This window comes from Battus philenor, unplaced genomic scaffold (assembly GCF_028537555.1).
Source record: "Battus philenor isolate CCGP_79_NKW_IND1 unplaced genomic scaffold, ilBatPhil1.0.hap1 SCAF_9, whole genome shotgun sequence".
Classification (NCBI taxonomy): domain Eukaryota; kingdom Metazoa; phylum Arthropoda; class Insecta; order Lepidoptera; family Papilionidae; genus Battus; species Battus philenor.
This window is the reverse complement of record NW_027181759.1, coordinates 6,295,923-6,316,133: the sequence shown is the minus strand read 5'-3', so window position 1 is coordinate 6,316,133 and position 20,211 is coordinate 6,295,923. Positions and strand designations below refer to the sequence as shown.

At 32.1% G+C, this 20,211-nt stretch overlaps 1 protein-coding gene across 1 annotated transcript in view; it reads left to right on the top strand.

Moving 5' to 3' along the window:
• Positions 1-442: 442 nt before the first annotated feature.
• Positions 443-20,211, top strand: part of LOC137932161 (uncharacterized) — a 28,540-nt gene continuing 8,771 nt past the window's right edge. The window contains exons 1-2 of the mRNA XM_068775747.1: positions 443-852; positions 19,882-20,010. Of these exons, the coding sequence (XP_068631848.1) occupies positions 678-852; positions 19,882-20,010 (304 nt within the window). The 5' untranslated portion in view covers positions 443-677. The remainder of the gene's footprint in view (positions 853-19,881; positions 20,011-20,211) is intronic.

Genomic DNA, 20,211 nt, shown 5'->3' with positions numbered 1-20,211 from the left:
CTGAGTTTTCGATGTACTTGCCATTGTTAACCGAGAAACATATCTAGTCATAGATAAAACAAAAATCAATGCATGGACATGCCATATCATAATATAACTGGAAATCAGTCCAAACATACTCGTAAGTCTTATGGTAAGTATCATTAATCAACATAAGAGAACGAGCATTGCACAAACGCTAGATGAAGGCTGACATTTTGTCACCATGTTAAAGCATCGTTGTTCATCACTCGTTACAATTAACCTATTAGAACTACATTTCGTAGTTATCAGTTCTGGAATTAAACTAAATGTAAAATAATAATAACATTTTTAAGAAAATGACTAAAAAGAAAATGATATAGACATTTACGAAAAGTTGCCTCTGCACTATTTTTTTAGTTTTTACTGTCCAGGTCTATTGTCTATGGTATGTGGCTAACCAATCTCAATCTTTTTGTTTTTCAACACAGACGACTACCAAACGGGCTACGATTTATGTTAGTCAGCCATCTCGGTCGGGAAACATTTATATTGTTTCGAGTTGCATTCGGACGTTTCTTGTGTTTTATTATTGATAGAAATACTTGTAAAAATAATTATTGAAAAACCTTTGTTAATGTTCTACTCCGTGAAGTGATTGAAATTTCAGTGAAGAGCAATATCATTGTTGTTGACTATTGTAAAGAGCTGCTACGATGCCGACAAGTGCAGTTTATCAGCCCACAACAGTGACTTATGAGCAACAACCCAATGATCAAAGGTGGAACTGCCCCATCAGCTACTTTTCACGGCGTGTGACCAGTAGTCTGAACAGGGGAGTATGCGTGCGACTCGGATTATGTCTGATGGGAAGCACACTTTTTATCATAGGTAAAGTATAAAGATCTTATACAATTTATTTAGGTAAATTTCATAAATAAGTATAATAAACATGAATATTATTAATTATTTATCCAGTTCAGATGTATTGTTTTCAATATTTCTATTATTTTTGCTGCAATTAAGGGTAACAGACATGCAAGTCAGAAAATCTAAAAGTTATTTAGAAGGACCTCTCTTGAAATATTAGACATTTTTTATCAATAATCTTTTGACATGCAGTTTGGGAAATTTGCCTTAACATTTTTTTATATGATTCAACTACATTTCAATACAGTAAATCAGTTATAATCAACAAAGATAGGTTTTAGTTTTTCCATATTTTTATGATCTTATGTTAAATTTTAAGTTATCAACTAATCTTATTATTATAATAAATATCCAATGTTTTTAATATTCATTTTTAGAATCTTTGTCTGATAATATAAAATTAGTATTTTTTTTAATTCTTGAAAGGCTTTTATAATTATTGCTCTAAAAAGCTTGAGTCATGGTTATCATAAAAATACAATGTGCACAAAGTGTTAGCCATTTTAGTAAAGCACAATAAATTATTAAATTTTTTATAATTTAATGTTACAATGAAAAAATTAAGTTCCAAAATGAATCAAGTGATTCAACATATTTGTATCGTTTTATAGATAGTGCATGCACTCCTTAAAATGTATAATTAATCAATAGTCTTTGATGAGTTATAATGATCATTTAAGTATGTTCTTGTATATGAACTGGTTTAGGTTTAATTGAAATATAGTGAATATATAGTCTTAATGATTCAAAAATACAATGAATTATAGGTATATATATGTTATTTAAAATGTAAATTTATAAAAATATGAAAGTAATTTTTAATAAAATTGTGCTTTAAATATTTGTAGGTAATTAGCAGATTGTCTTTAAAAAAGTTGTAAGTAGCAGTTTTCATAACATACCTTTGCAGTTAAAGGGTATCCCATGTAGGATTTCCTTGTCAGAAATGGCAGTGCAGTGGATCATTTACCATCAATAATTTACCGCCTACTTGTTCATCAACAACTTATGTGTAGTTTAGATATAATTTTATTATAATTTTTTCATTTGTAGTTTGCAAGCAATCAATAAGTGATGATCTACAAAAGAAGGCACCAGTTTATATTGTGTTCAAAATCAAACCAATGCCTTAATACAGTAACCAAAAAATAAACTAAGCACTATCCAAATATCAAATCTTTGTATGCCCAATTTTTTTTTAAATGGTCCAAAATTGTCTTGTAGTCAACTTTTAATTTAGTTTAAATGCAATTCAGCTTGGTTCTAACCACTTTTTCTCTCTTTCAAAAATGGTGTAAATTTTGACCAGAACTGCGATCAGAGTAAGGAGTATCTTTAATGTCAAAATTTGTGCCACTCTTGCTGACAATACCATAGGTTCATAAATGATACAATTTTATCCTTTTTTGAAATAAAATTTTAAACTATGTTAAATTTCTTTGTAAGGTGCAATGTACTTTGGAAAAGGAAAACTAGCACTATGGAAAGAAAACGACAGAGAAATAGCTTAAAACCAAATCCTAGTACTTGGTTCTTTTTTTTACATCTTGGCTATTTTTTTTAATTTTTAACGTCATATAAACTGGCCAGATACAAATATATATATCCGAAATGTTTATACATACTATTTACGAAAACTTGTTGAAAAGTTAAAAATAAATTTCGGTATCTTCATACTAGATTTACCGATGCTTACACTTTAATAAAAAGAAATACGTAGTGATGTTATAATTCAAGGTTTTACAGGGATTATAACAGGATATGTTCATTTTATGTTTATGAAAACAAGGACATGTTGTTTCTTTCAAACACTGGCTTTAAATCCTTACGCAATGTGGTATGTTCACGATAATGCACATATAATAACATACAATTACTTGAAGGTTTCATAGAACGAAATATGTATATTGAAAAAGTTGCGCTGCAACGAAAAAACAACGTATACTAGGCTATGACTAATGTAACCTTAAATTTTAGATGTGGAAGTATAGTATTAAATTGTATTCCGTAAATTCTCGAATATAATTTTTTTAAATTTATTTCTTCTCGCGTCATAGCCCTCATTGCCTCAGCAAGATCCCTAGGTCTTGAGACTTCCACAGATGCATCCATATAGTTTTCATGAGAAATTGTTAAGCGATGGGTTACCTCCTCCGACCTTTCTGAAATTTTTAAGGCCATGTAGCTCCTCTGGGCTCTTGTAGCCGGTTTGTGGTTTAAATAATGACGAATATGTCGGGTTTCTTGAGTTGATGATTGGCGTTGACTGTTTTGCGCGAGATTTTAGTTTGTCCCTGACCAATCATCATTCTTTTGCTTCCGGACATGGAATTGGCAAAGTGGTGGATGTTGTCCTAATAGTCCCCTTTTACGAAGAAAAAATTAAATAAATAATACATTCCGAATAACATATACGTGATTGTAAAATATGTTTTAATTGGAAGTAGATGGTGTAGTAAGTGGTGTAATTGCGAAAGAGTTCAGACACTAAAGAAGTAGGTTGAAACAGTGGGCGTTAATTGTATTATGATTCATTATAATGCTTTCTCTTGCATCAAGCTTCATTGGTATATACACCCGCGCTAACTACGCCTCCATACTCACATATATTTATGCGTAGACGCATAGCTTTTTCGTTTACGATTATGCCCAACTTTCTATAAATCTATAAACGATTTTCTGAATAGCACCACCCGTACCTATATTACATATATAGGCATCAAAAATGGTTACATGAAACTATTGTTAACAATGTTTCACGATGTAGTTTTTTTATAACACATCATTTATTTGAAAATAAATTTTAAAGTCTTTATGTACAAAAAACGTATTACAACCTCGATGGTTGTAATGATTAATTTACAAAAAAAGATTACAACGTACCACGCAGCACAGCTCAGCGTGCTATTGTGAAAAACGTCAACTATTTGAATCCAGGCAAAAAAACGGTTCTTTAACGATAAGAATTAAGTTGGTAAGTTAAAAAAGATAGTATCAATGTTGACCACAAGACTAACAACGATACACAATTTTTTTTAATATATAGTGTTTTTAAGTACCGAACTGTTCGTGTAGGTTGATTGGTAATGGATGTAAAAGCTTTAAAGAGGTGAATGTAAACCTCATTTGTTGTCAATTTATGTATGGTACACCATATACAAAAATCATTGATTTTAAAAGTAATAAATACAGTAAGAAAAAGAGTTTTAAAAATTCGAATTACTTCATAATAAAATTAATTATTTTAAACTATATATCTGTACAGACTTTGTACTCCCAAAATAATATATTTTAGAGTGATCACTTTTTACATGTCGTTAGAAATTAGCTTTAAATTTTTTTTTTCTGAAAAATGAGCTTTACTATTTTAAATCTTACATTCTCACATTTACAACTTTAAATCTTAACCAATAGCCCTGTTGCCATATTTATATTGACCCTATATGGTAGAAAAAGAAATCGGTATGACATTGACAGGGCGTCAGATAGAACGAGAAAATCAAGACTAGCGCTGTTGACAATATTGCAACACTCCACCAGATGGCCCGAAAACACTGTACTTATATGAAAAATATTTTGATATTATTTTAAAAATTTCCTTTAATGTTTTTACAACAATTCATCAGCAATCGATGACTCGTGTACTGCATACTCAATACACACAAAAATAGTGACATACACATGGCTAATACAAGAAATGAAAATAAACTCGTAATGTCTAAATTTCGCCTACAAAAAGTTAACATACACGTACGTATATATTTATAATAAAGTTCCTCGATATACCAAAGCCCCTCTTTCTCTTACGTTTAAATCTAAAATTAAAAGTACATTATTAATTAGACCTTATTATTGTAAGATTCATGAGTTTTTGGTTGATCGAAATGCGTAGAACTCGGTTTGTTGACTCATTTATACTATGACTATACTTCCAGGTTTTTAAATGGCAATTTCATCTTACTTTTTGATCACAGTATTACATGATCGATGTAATAAAGTACACATAAAAATTGGTTAAATTTCTTTTTAAAAAGAGTAACTGCTGTGTTTTTGGCTGGCTTTTAACAGAATAGCGTTCCTAGCCGGTGGTAGCTTATTAATAAAATAATGTTAAAATAAAAGACGATTCGAAAGTGCGTGTCACAAGCATGTCTATTTGAATAAAGATCATAGTTTTAGGTTTCGATTCATATAATTACGTAAATATATGCATATTTTCAGTACTACTCTACAGAATCTTTTCAAATAAATGATAAAATAAATAAATAAGGTAAACAAACATAATCGTATTTACGTGTTCTAGCGTCGATATAGAGTCAAATAATTTACATTTTACAGATTACGTTCGGTATATTTAAGAAATACATTGTTATATTCAAGTTCTCAATCTTAAAAACTGTAATGTATTTTAACCTTTTTAATATTTTACATACAGGATGGTTTATGTGAAGTTCATTTGCTATCAATTAAATTATCATACACCCGATCTATAAAATAATGATTCCAGAGATAATAGTGTAATGATAATATAGTGAAAAAATCGATTAAAAATTCAATTTAAAATTCGAATTACTTCATATGAAAATTAATTATCCTGTACTCTCTAGACCTGCAGACTTTGCATTGCCAGAAGTTATAGACCAGTCGCATTCAAATAGAAAAAAATATTTAATGTAGAATATTTTAGAGAGCTGTCCGGGTTATTTAAAATAGGTATAAAAGCTTTCTACTAACAAATGAGCTACACATTCACCTGTTTAAAGATTTATAGTTATAAACCAATCATCTTTTAAATCACAATTTTTTTGAAAAGGTTATAAAAATTAATTGATTACTCACGTAGTGTTATCTGCGTAATTATCGATTTCTATAGTAAAATGAATGCCCATGCATCAACTAGCTTTCAGGTCACCTGAATATGTGCGCATTTTAAGTACTTGTTCAAGTACTTTACGATACCCTCTTATATTATTTAACATTCACCCATTTAAAGGTTTTACACATATTACCAATCACCCTGTTTAATCTATAATAATAACAATATTTTAAGATACAGACGAATGCAATTACATGTACGTTAGATCGCTCTGTCTGGCATTGAAGTCGCACCTTCAATTCCAGTCGATCAAGGATTTTTCGTAATATTATACCAAAATATTACTACACGCTATATTCCTTTGTATAAAAACAATTTTCAAGAAAATATTTCAGATTTATTAACAAGTTTCTCAGTGTCGGTTTTACGCTAAATAAATTAAGGAACCGTCGAATCGACGGAGAAAGCTTTTTCGATTTGTTTGGACTGACGTTGTTTTTCTATTGTGGATATATTGAATGATGCATGGTTTTAGAAATTATTATTATTTATTATATTTAATAATGAAAACCTTAAAAAAATGTGTTTTGAAAAGTCGGATTACTATATATCTAAATTAATTTTTTTTTACTATCTGCCCTGTAGACTTGGTACTACAAGAAGTTATTGGCATGTCGCTTTCTAAGAGCTTCAGAATTATCACTTTATACAAAGAAATTGGAAAATAGGTTTTTTGCTACAAATGAGCTGTAGACTAATAACAGATCAGCTCTGTATAAATATTCCTTTAAAGACGGTTCAATCATAGAAGTGGTATTGAATAAAACGCTGTCTCATGTAAAGTTTAAACAAATTGTTAAAGCAATTTTTATTCAAAAATTTGGTTTTTAATCTTGTCATTGTTTTATTTTGTCACTTGAATAGAAATATATCGTTTATCAAGGAAAAGTTATGCATTTATAAATACCATTTTTATATCAAATTTACAGTTTATCTCTGTTTGTTTTCGGGCATTATTTATTAAAATTATAAAAAGTAAAAAAAGTTTCGTGTAACGTACAGTTAGGTAAATTTCGTTACAGTTATTTTTATTATGAAGGAGGCTGAGCATTGCAAAAGTTCTTTGTATCTTTACTCACGACGTGGAAGTTAATATAACGAGTACGCTTTACGGAAATGTGGCACCGCACCGACGGGTTTGTCGACCTTCAGGTCCGATGTTCTTAAAGACATCAACAGAATTAGACATGTACAACTTGCAGTGAAATAAAATGTTGGTAATGATTAAGTTAATAAATATATTCGCATACACACTGGCCGCATAAGAATTAGTACGGTCAAAAGATGTTGGCCTGTCGTAATCCAATAGAAAAAATAAGCGTGTCTCAGAGACGCCATTTTTATAAACACTAGCTGATCCCGCAAACGTTGTTTTGCAAAAAAAAATTGATGAAAAAATAAGGGTTGATCGTAGAGGGGTGAAAATTTATGGTTGTATGTATTCTTGTATGCTGTATCATAAAAAAATAAAATCAAAAAATGTCGTTAAAAAAATATATATTTTTTTTAAGTGTGAACAACCTTTATCACTTAGGGGTATAGAAAATAGATAGTAGCCGATTCTCAGACCTACTGAATACGCATATTAAATTTGGTAAAAATCAGTCAAGCCGTTTCAGAGGAGTTCAAGTTCGAACACGAGAATTTTATATATTAGATTTATAAAAATGGCGTTTAATATATTATTTATAAATATAGACTGTTTTACACTGCTTCTGTAATGATGTAATATTTTTTTATTGTTATGATTTATGGTCCTCGGTAGTAATAGAGTACACGATATTTTTTTTTGCTATTTTCCTTCTTTTCTTTGTAAAAAAATTTCCCCGTGCATTTACTGAAATGTGAATAAAAAAGATTAATTATTATTCATGAAGCCATTCTCGAGTTTAGCAGCATATTTGATAATTCATAAAATTTATAGAAATTTTCTATTTATTACGTAGCTAAGTTTTTAATTATGATTATAATAAGGCATAAATACAAAATTTATAAAATTATAATTGTTATCTTTATTGTAATGAAATACTTATTACTTTTAGGCAATAAATATTGATTATCTATCATTAATGCTTATATTAACTTAATCATGCGCTCGTTAAAATAATATTAGTCAATGAAACAAATTATTACGTAATTGTCTTAAAGCCTTATCACATTTATAAACGATCCATTTCATAAGAAACAATTGTTGTAATAGCCTTCATTATTAGCAGACTACTTATTTCTTTTCTAAATATTATGATTTATCCTTGATCACAGGTTACATTGTATGCGTAAATATAATAGTTAATGATTAGAGCACATGTAATCTGATAATTGCAACCGATTGAGCTAATGTTGGGTCCTCTTTAACACCTTTTAATGCCAGACACGTTTCGAGTGACTAGCATCCTAATCCGGTGGAATAAATCAAGTAACGACTTGAGCAAAGGCTATGTAGGTAATCCACAAGTTAGTTTATTGTAAATTGGTCAGGCTAATCGTCTTCAGCGCGCTGCCGTCTAAAACCCTTTGTAGCTGTTGATGCTGTATTGATTTCAGCTGTAAGCCGTCCAATGACATGATTATCATGTAAGCCGATAGGCTCCCAATGCAAACATAGCTCTTGGCACGACGATCGGTCTTGCCCGTATCAAACGACTTCTCGTGCGCCTTCTCTATATCGTCGGTTCACATAAAACATAGGCATCTGCTAGACATAGGCTTTCTAAGTAGATTTTTATTAAGACTTGTTGGAATCGGCGTCTCATTTTCTTTATAACTTTTACCATGTTATGAATCAATTATTTATTTCCGTTTATCGACGACGACGATCATGTGAATTTGTATAATAAATTCTTTTACTACTACAAACATTAAGCTTGTCATGCAATGAATAATTAATTAGTTAAGAAACATGAATAAATGCGTATCACGTCTATAAGTCCGCGATCTGTGGACCGTCTCGAGGAGATCACGCAGCCGCCGGATGAGTCACCGGGCGCCGCGCCGCCGCATTGACACCCTACACCTCACCCGCCCCGCGCCCGTACTTGATACCGTACACAAATCATTGCTACCGCGTAACTCATAGCCAGAGATCGGATATTATTATAAATGTATCCGACATTTCGATACATTTTTTAAATGTGGAAAGAGCTCATAAAGCGTTTCTAAAGTTAATGCTTAACAAAACGTTTAGATTTGCTATAGTATTACTGTACTAGAAAACACACCGAAGTCCATTCTTGAGGCCCATGAGCGTAGTCATTCCACGGAGCCTCCGCCGGAGCTAAGTGGGAACCAAAGAGCTCGGTGAACTCCCAACCCGATAAAATTGTAGTATGTAATAGCCCAATCGAAAGCTCCCCCGTGGCTTCGCGCGCACGCGCACGTACCCACATACACACGCGCGCACACACACACACACACTCCCTGACATAAATCTTGGAGGCTGACGTTTAACAATTCAGTCCCAATTTTATTTTATTGATGTTATGGTAGTCCACTGGCCGAATCCAACTTAGATTGGCAGTGTTCGGAACTCCAGAAATATCTTCTCGACCAAAATATCCGAATGTTTGAAGATAACACTTCATCACTTTATCTATTAGTAACATATTAAAGTCGTCATAGACAAATATGCTTCCGCTTGTATATTCAGATTTACATTTTACCGGGAATAAATGCCGCTTTCAATCGGTCCTTTTGTAAATCTTTGCGGGAGGCATAGGTCAAGCTGTGGACGTGTCATTACTGAAACGATGATTAAATTTCTGCTTAATCCTGTCAGACATTGATTTCATTATAAGTGGCACGCATACACTCTTCATGTGGGTGGGTGCTATGTGAAGAAAAAACTCTCCTGAAACTACTGAAGTTACGATGTAAAAAACGACGAAAGAAGTAAAAAAAAAACCTTAACCTTAATTGTATCCTTTTTACAAATAAACGAAAAACAGCTACACACCCATTAAGTTATAGTAATGCATTTGAATACCTAAGACCAAAACTAAAAAAAAATCTCATTATATATAAATTCTAGTATGGTAGAGTAGGAAATAACACTGCAAAGAATTCAATAATCAACATGCAAACAATTGCTTGTAATGGGTTCTTCTGATCTATCTCCGAGTTTTTAGGCGTGGCAAAAAAAGTTGATTTCATACTATACGCGACCAAGATACTTGGATAATAGATATATTCTTCATTAAAAGATATTGTAGCTATGTTTGTATACGCTGTGTAATTGCCGCTTTGACTTCTGTGACAGGCAACACTGTTATTGAGGTGCAAAATATACTTATCATTATAATAATTGACAAAGCAGTCGAACTCTGCGTATTCGTTCCAATTCATAAGTAAAATCGTTTCTCCTTTAATCCTTGCTGAGGTCATCGCGAGTTAAGCGATCTTGTATCCTTCGGTTTAGAGTTCTCAACCAAGGTTTTTTCTACCATGACGAGTGGTTAACGCATATTAACCCTTTTTTTGATCCGGACTAACAACCGGCAGTGCCACAGAAATAGTAACACGGGCAAAGTTTTTAAAAATAATTTTGTATTTTCGTAATGTTGATTTGTTTTCATAATTGCAACGAGATACTAACCAGTAAAGTAAAGAACAGTACGTTCATCCTTTTTAATATTTGACCCGGATAAGGAAACTGTTTCAGATAGTACTTAAAAAATGAAATGATATAAGTTGACGGAAGTTTTTACACGATTTCGTGTTATTTCCTTTATTTAATTTCCTTTCGCTTCGTTATTTCATCGGTTTTCGTATATACATAAATATCAACCATAATTTCGCGTTTATTACGTGTATGTGAAACGTACCAAGTGATCCTGTCATCTTCTGCTTCCTCTCTTGACATCCCAGACGTCTTAAATTAGTATTACATGTTTAGCTGTTTACTCCATTGAAAACGGCGTATAATATACAATATGTTATACGTACGATTACAAAGCATATATTAGGGGGACCGGAAAGTAATGTCGCTTTCTTAAGTTAAATTCACACGACTACATTTTTAACAAGTTTTTATTTCTTATCAAGAATACATTCGCCTTCGTTATCAATAATCTTTTGCCATGTAAACAAATTTTCAATGCCGGAGGGGTTCATCAATCGGTTTTTCTGTAAAAATATGTCGACAGAAATGACATTTTCCGGTACCCCTAATACAATTATGAAAGTATAGTATATCATTGTTTGAATCTCAAAAATAAATAAAAAATAAACAGTACCTAACATTTAACAGCCTCACGCGGTACACGACTATTGATATACATGTTAAATCGGCGTTAATAAATGTCGTTGAACTGTAAGGTTGATTCTGAAAGTTGTTTTTGTTATCATATACTTGGTACTTATTATAAGACTTCAAGACAATAAAAGATTTATTTAAGAATTAATCAAATAAATCACAATTGTTTAATAGGTGTCAAAATCAATAATAGTACATAGTCATGAAACCTGCAAGGCTTAGAAGGGACACTTAATCTGGAAGACTAAATTATTCTTTATAGTTTCTTTATGGAGCAGTCGTAGCTCTGCGTTAGAGAACCGAGACTTGCGATAAAGTCGCGGGTTCGATTTACGGGATACAATCATAATACCACACTGCGATCGCTAACCCGCCTGCCAAACGTGGCGATTAATGTATATCCCACCATAGATACCTTTGGGGGAGGCTTATGCCTTGAAGTGCGCGTCTATGGACTGAAAAGAAGAGAAGAAAAAATTTCTTTAAGGTCTAAATTATACTTGTTATATTCAAATATTATATAGGTAATTCGCTGCCCCACGCTCTCTTCTTGTGGCCCGCACTATTGTACGCATAATTTTATCAAAATACTTTTCTTGGTATTTTTCTACTTGAAAAATTTCGAGTGCGTGTTATAAAATGTTTTTGTTTATGTATATGAAACTCTACAAGTGTATTCCCTCCCTTTTTTATATTTTATACATTGCACTCAAGGATGAGTGTTAAATAAAGTAGATGCGTTGGTTGTCGTGTGAATATGTGGGCGCGGTGCGCTGCGAGTTGGGTCAGTTGAAACTGCAAGTTACCTGTAAATAGAAACTTGTATGAGCAGTTTTTGTATCCGTATATGGGCGCAGACCATACAGACCTTCATTATGTGTCGGTACTTTTAAATAAAATCTACAGAAGTATTGTAGTAGTAATGCAGAAATTCAAAGGTATAGCGTAGAATGATATAATTGTAATAAATAATCGTCAATCAAAAATATTATTGCACCAACATTGGCAAATAATGGTAATCATGGAATTCTTTTGTTGTCTCAAGCCTGCAAGGCTCGGCGTCTATCGACTGACATGATTATGAATATTTGAATTAAAAAGAAGAAATAATAGCTTAATGTCTCATATTTGATTGAAAAATATGGTAAAAAATATATTACATTCATAGTGCCCGGGACAAATGATCGTTGTGGTGTTGAGGTTCTGGAGTGGCGACCACGGACCGGCAAGTACAGCGTAGGATGTAAACGGTTTTATTGGAAATCTAGGGTGGAGACCTATATCCAACAGTGGACGTCATTCCACTGAAATGATGATGATAGAACTATTGATCGATTTCAAATATTCAATTAAAGTTGTCTTGTTTGTTGTTTGTTGTCTTGAAAGTGTTAAATCAAGTTAAATAATATGTGAAAATTTATAGAGAAACAATCTTCTTGTAAACTAAATTGTTAATTCACGAGGCTTGGAAATCGTTAACACGTTCCGTGCGACGGCAATTTTTGAAGATTTTCCATTCAGGCCGCGTGGAGCGTACGACACACCACACTTTAAAAATTAAAAAAAGTCGTTTAAGACGTATGCTTTACACTTTTCAACACTGCAAAGCTATAATTAGCGGGAAAAGGTTATAAATTTTAATATGCATTACTTGTACGCGCATGCATACGTGGTGTGAAGTTATCTTTATTCAACCCTACAATTAATTTTTTAAGAATCCTTTGTTTTTCAATGAGGACTCCCAATGGCCTGAATGGAAAATGCAGTCGCGGTCATATACCTGCCCCATGGCATAGAATGTGTTAAATACACATTAAGAATATTCTGGAAAGTATTATGTTCATCAGAATATAATCGGAACTATTTGTGATGTATACTTAACGTTAAGAGTAGTATTAATACCACCACTAGCTCTCATTTACTCTCACGTAAAAATCTTGTCATGTTATCATATCCAGATTACTTTTCGCCTGTAAGTTATATTGATAATGTGTAGTGAGAGTTCAAAAGAGAACTTTCTTTAAATTTATCGTTAAAAAGTGTACGTAATATAACAAACAAATCGTTAAAAAATAAAGGATAGTTATAGTGAAATTTGTTAACTTTTTAATATAAAATTGGACAAAGGCTTGTTGGGTTTCACCGCCATTGAAATTTTATTACAAATCGTGCAGCACTTGTGAAATGCTGCAGAGAAATTTTAAACGCACGCTGCCCGCCTATAGAGTTACGTAATAAGAACTGTATGCTTTTATTACGTCGTTCTGGTACTAGGAATAGTTTACAGAAATGCTCGTAAATTTTATAAACAGAACGATAATTAAGGATTTATCACCACAGAATGAAATCAAAATCATAAAACCGAAACTATTTTAAAATTAACTAAAATATAATAACTTCTGTATGCAAATATATCTGAATTTCTACTCTTATTCAGAAATTATCTTAATTAAATATAAGTAAATTAAAGAAAAAACTTTTTTTTAAACGTATTCAGGCGGTTAATTATTTGCCAAAATTTACTTTTCTTTTTTTTTAACTATGCTGAGATCTTATAATGAAATTAATTTTTGCGAACATTGCTTACGATGTAAACTAATATTTAATGGATGTTTTTGCGTAGGACACCTATGTTCTGTCCTTGGTGCTGTAGAAAACACCTCACGAAACTATGGTAACTTAAAATTAAATTATATTTATTTTGATAAAGAGGTAAAAGTTGTTCTTTAATAATATTGAGACCTAATATATATTTCTTGTTTTCTCCAGTCTGCTGTAAATTGACGCAGTCGAAATAATAGACAAGAATAGAAAAACTAGATGTGTGTATGGATTTTAATAAAGTTTAAATAAATAAACTTTTATTTTCAAATAGTTACTCTAGATGTGGAAGTCATATTATAATTTACATCTTCGTATATAATAAACTTTGAAAATCATATACGTCTTTACACCAACCAGTCAGACGACTGTCCGCGCACAGTAATTATGAGCCGTTGACTGTCCGGTGGGTGGTCTGCGGTCACGTGGACATTTACTTCCTGCCAATAAAGTATAACAATAGAGAACTTTAAGAACATCAACTTGCAAAGGCATGCTGTTAAGTTCTGAGAGAACCCTGTCAATTGAATTTTTTTCTGTTTCAAACATTTAAGACATCCAAAAAATATTTCCTAAAATAACTTAAGCTAAGACTAATAAGAAAAGGTTCTATACAAATTAAGGCAGTTAATAGGCTGCATAGCGAGCAGAAAAAATGGCACTAAGCCTTATGGTTCTAAGATCGGCAATCGCAGCGTTGAATATCGACCCAAAAGGTGGACGGACGACGCTGTTAAGGTCGTTGGAAAACTCTGAAAGGCCGTTTCCTAGTGGTTGAAATTGGAAACCATTTCGAAGGAAACATTAAACTTGGAAAAATTTTGTGACAAATCTGTGACTGTGTTACATTACGTCATCGCCATTAATATAAATCCAAATAAATTGCGTCTGCCGTGAATCGCATTTTCACTACTCGTTAACATAATACATTTAAATATAAGTACTTACACAGGAAACGACGCATAATGAAGTGCATATGTATAGTAAACACCTCATTATGGTTAATGTACCGATGACTGAGTCATCCGTGTTATTCTATTTATAGTGTTCGGCGCATTATTCTCGCTTGTGGTTTTATGGTATAAATATTTTTCAAATGCATCAATACGCTACCCTATTGCCAGAATGTGTACAATCCCTCTTGCGTTAATTTTTCTGATACAATAGTAAATTAAATTATAAATTGTTATTTATCTTTAATATCACTAGTGTAAGTATAAATTTTGATACCGGTAGGTGACCGGTAATCTTTGTGGGAGCTCATGCCTTGCAATGAGCGTCTATCGGCTGACATGGCGATGCCTTGTTTTGTTTTATTTTTTATTTAGAGAATCCTTATGTAAATAATTAATAATGTTTATATAAAGGTTATCATAATTAAGACCAGGGCTGTGTCATAACATATACAATGTAACTTATTTAATAATATAAAGTTAGAATATTTAATTATTTTGAACTTTTAAATCCGTAACTTTTCAAATATGTCTTGTATATACTACAAAAGCGTAATAATAATGCGTAAGCGTAATAGTAATTTTTTCTTAAAACGTTTCTATTTATAACGAGTAACAAAGAATTAATAAATTAAAAAATATATTATACTTCTAGAAAGATGAGGTAGATATATTTACATATTCAGTTAAATTATTCAGTACTAACTGTAACAATGATCCAACTTAATAAGGATCGCAAACGTTCGTAGATTAATAAGTATATGCAGCTACCATTAGGAATCAGGTCATAACATTAATTACAATTTTAAATCGGAATCCTCCGCGCGCCGTTGCCTCAAGGTGAATCGGTTCTGTTAAAGCCTTGCGACAATTTGAGACGTACCTAGGTTAGCAAAGATTATATTGAGAAAACGTTCTTTTTTTCAAATTGATATTTACCTCTACACTGACGATTTTAAGCTGTCTTCACAATTCGGAAGCCTATTTGTCTTGTATCACAATATTTATATTCACAATTAAATGTTTCTTTGCATAATTTTTATTTTACTCAAATAAAACATCCGCAGACGAACGAAAGTAACCGCTGTAGCTCAAAATATCAACGGCAGAATCTTTCGATGAGTTGGCCCGGTACATTGTCCTAAACCTCAAGGTGTTTAACGGTCTGTAACGCTTGGGCAGCGACTCGAAATAAAATAATGTACCAATTAATGTATATATATTTATGTGCATAAATTTTAGCTGTATTTAACGTTAAGAAAAATTGTAAATAATTATAAAACGCTGTCGTGACTCTCAGTTGGGAGAAGAAAGATCCGTATCAAATAGCGGCAACCCTCCCCCAACTGTCTAGTAAGAGTGAAAAAAAATTGTAAACAAAACAATAGCGATACAAATTAGAAATAATAAATAAAAACGATGTAGCTCAGCAGATAGGCAAATGGCGGTGGTCAGGCCACATAGCGTAGAACGAATGCCTGCTGGCGCTTTACGTTCACTAATAAGGCGGACAGATAACCTTGTTGAGGTAGTCGGAAGAGGCTGCTTCCTGCCAATACCGACAAGTCCTATTATTAATCTCTTAGAGGAGGCCTACGTCCATCAGTGGACGACGGCTGAAGTAATGATGATGATGAAAAATAAAAAATTAAACTAGTATTATTACAAATAGAATGGAGTGGTCTATTAAATACTAGATTAGTTAAAGTAGACTACATTTGATTAGAACTTTTCTTCTCATTATCTATCATCTGTGGTTATGTCAAAAAAATTGTAGAAACTTTTTTGTTACATAAGTAAAACGGTCTACCGTAGTAACCTTTTAGTGAAACCGACTTAGTAAGTTTTCATATTTTCTGTACCACGTCAAAGTTGCAAGAAATATTGTGAAGTATCCAGGTGTGATTGGTTATAGATGCTTTAAAGAGTTAAATGTATAGCTTATTTGTCAGCAAATAACTTTAAAAATTTTACACCTATTTCCAATTATCCTATATAAAGTGGTCACTCTGAAATATGTTACATTTATTTATTTATTATATTTGATAACGACTGTAACTTCTAGCAGATAATAAGCAATAATTAATTTTTATATGTATTATAGTAAACCGAAGTTTGGCTAAACTTTTTCTTACTACATTATGATCACGTTAATTTGCAGAAAATGTGTTATGCATTGATCCCTAAAAACTTTTACACTTATAACTAGTCAAATGAAGCTTGAAAAAAGCTTGTACCTACAACTTCCAGTCATGAGATATTGTATGGGAGTTTCAAATTTTTTGCCATCACTTTAACCGCTTGCACGTCGGCCTCACTTCTCTATAAAAAAAAAACCTTTAGTTTTTTCGAATATGCTATATTATCACAAATCTGTAGCAAAATGTCTTGTATATTACAGTTTAAAAACCGGTTTACGAAGGCGAATATCCACTTGGATTTCCTGCTATCTTTGCGGCCAATGGCTGTTTAAAGATATCATAGAAAATATATTATCTCATTGAGGAAATATTCAAAATCTTTTGAGGAAAGTCTCTGTCTAAATACCGTATATTGAAAAATACAGATATCCTTGTATATAAAAGATTACTAAGTACTTTATATATCTGTAGCGTTTGAGGTTCCAAAGCGTTGAAGACTTAGCTTAGAAATTTTCATAGTTACTAAAGTTGAAAGCTCCCACCGGGCTCATATCATTCCCGGTAAGAACCGTTTAGTTATTAATTTGAGCTTTAACTATTTGGGGTATAGCTAATGCAGTGTCTTTTACCATCATCTTTTTAAGATCGTTGGAAAACGAAGTTATTGTTAATGATAACTTAGTAACGTCGACACATGTTAAAGAATTTTGAAAAATAGAACTCAAAGGCATCGACTTCGAACAATAATGTCTTCATTGATTATTTCAATTAAGGCAACATTTATTTATTCACAGCAGAGTAATAAGTTATAGTAAATGTATACTAGGAGTCATATGACTTATGCTTACGAAACAAATGCAGCTCTGATTTTCTACCGCAACGTGACACCTACTATTTGTTTCTGGATTTGCGCAACACTTAGAGTGGCGCACTTTTCACGTTGACATAATCATATTTTATGTTAACTTTATTTTAAACTTTGCTTCGTGTTTGTTTATATATTCATTGTATTATTGGTCATAGATGTAAACGATTTAAAGGAATTAATGTATAACTCATTTATCGGCAAATAATCTTTAAAATTGTACATTTATTTCCAATCTCGTAATAAATTCTTAAATTCTACTGGATTGTGACTGGCCAATAACTTCTGACAGTACAAAGTCTACGGGGACAACTGTAACCAATCCAAAAAATTTGATCTTACTATCCCCGCAGACTTTTTGCTGTCAGTCTTTTTATTATTGTTTGCAAGAAAGTATATACAAAATTAACAAATAATTTATTGGCCAATCCAATGGATAAAATAAATTAATGTAACATATTTCAGAGTGATCGCTTTATACGGGTTGGTTGGAAATAGTTGTAAAAGCTTTTTGTTTATAAATAGGCCATACATTCACACCTTTAACTAATCACTCTGTATAAGCATGTTACGCAAAGAAAATGGCGCTTGGCCCCCTGCCTAAAGTATTTTAAAAATTAATGCAGGCCGTCTTATATGGCACAGGAGTTAAATAATGGAGTGCATTGATCTGTTTGTTTACGCCCTACGTCATGACCCGCACTAGCGACCTTATTCACAGTAATAACGTGCCAATGATAAATTGAAATTGTACAGTACGTACTTACATTGCCACTTCTACTTAAAAGTGATTGATTCCTATTTTAACACTACTACAGTTTAATTTGTCACATTAGCCTATGTTATGAATAATGACAAAGCACAGCGCGGCATTATGAATATTTTTTGACAATTGTCTTGACATACAGAATAATGATATTTGTTTTGTTTTGCACCAGATTGTGAGGACCTTGATCGGAGGTAAACAGATAAATAATGAAAAATGGTGTTTAATACATTTTAATTTAAAGTTTATCAAAGACTACCTTTCAGATTAATTTGCGACATAATACCAATCTCCTATCATAATCAGAATACCTGAAGTATAAGATAAATAATACTAGACATTGTACACGTTACTTAATTAATTAAATATTAATGAATTAGTTGCAAAACAGATTTTATTTGAAAATGATACATGTACCCTAATTTTTTATAAATATTTAATGTTTCCTTAAAATTGGAGGTTTTATTGTAGTAATATATTTTCGATTAAGACTTATATTAACCAATACATAACATGGGAGCTTTAATTCCTAAATATTGGTTTAATAGAGGCAAACTGCACAAACACGTTATTGAACAGGTTATTATAGGTTCGAGCGACCTTCTGTCTTGAATTTGTCTGTGATGTCAGTCCCAACGTTCAGTATCATGCGCGTGCTGATGTGTTCAGTAAAGTAATAATAAAATACATGAGTGCCCAGAAATGCCGGCGTCGCTCCATTTGGCAACAAACGCATTTATTTTAAACCGTAGTTAAAACCCAGCGTTGTACACATGAATTCTTTATATTATAAACAGGTTTTAACGGTCATGCAAAATTTTAAACAAAGCGCTAACTTATAATTAAGAAAATATATGCATAACATTTCCTCGCTTTTCAAGGTAATTTCATTGTTTTGCAATTAGTGCCACAGATCACGATTAATCAATAGTCGATAGAAATGTGGAAGGTACGCAATACACCTTATTTTTTCATAACTAGAGTTATTAAAAGAAAACGTTAAAAAATTCATTAAATATAAGTCATAGATGTAATTGTAAAAACGAAAAGCTACTTAACATTTGACCTACTGAAGATACCTACGATAACAACTTAGCAGTAATATAGTCTTTTAGTACACAAAAAATTAAAAAAAGGCAATGTTTCGTCAAACATTTTAAATCTTATTAGAAAGTTGATTATCCTACAAATATATAAAAACGAAGTCACTTTTTTTATAATTTAGCTGGTGATCTAATTAGTAGGAAATTCCTTTTCGAACAAAGGAATATTTGATTGGTGTTAGGTGCTTCGAGCTTTTTTTGAGTCTCGTCGGACTTTGAAGCTCCTGATTTCACTAAAATATTTTAATGAAAAAAAATAAAAAAATAACCTACGTCTGACGTGAGGTCTGATGTCTTATGAAGACTGTGACATCTACTTGGTTGTCGGAGAAAGGCGTGAAGGCCGCTTCTCCGATGACTTTTAGTTTTATCGATATCTGAAAGAACGAATATGGAAATAACAAAAAAACTGAATTATTTTTGTTTCTTTGCAGGATTGGCTTTACTAATAGCGGGCGGCGTGCAGATGTCAAATACGACCCCATCCCCGCAAGCGTCTGATGACGGACTGGGGGCTCTCGTAGCCGGCGGTGTTATATTGTTTCTGGGCCTACTCTTTGCCGGTAAGTTTTTGTTTAATTTTATATTTAATTAAAAACATGTGAAAAAATAACAAATGACATTGAAACGTGGTCTCTGAATCCGGGCCTTAATAGCTCACAGTCGCTTAACGATTCGTGGAGATGCTCGGGATTTTTCCAAGAGATTGAATAAGGAATGTGGAAATCCGTAGATGAACAAAAGTAACCGTACCAACCCAGCGG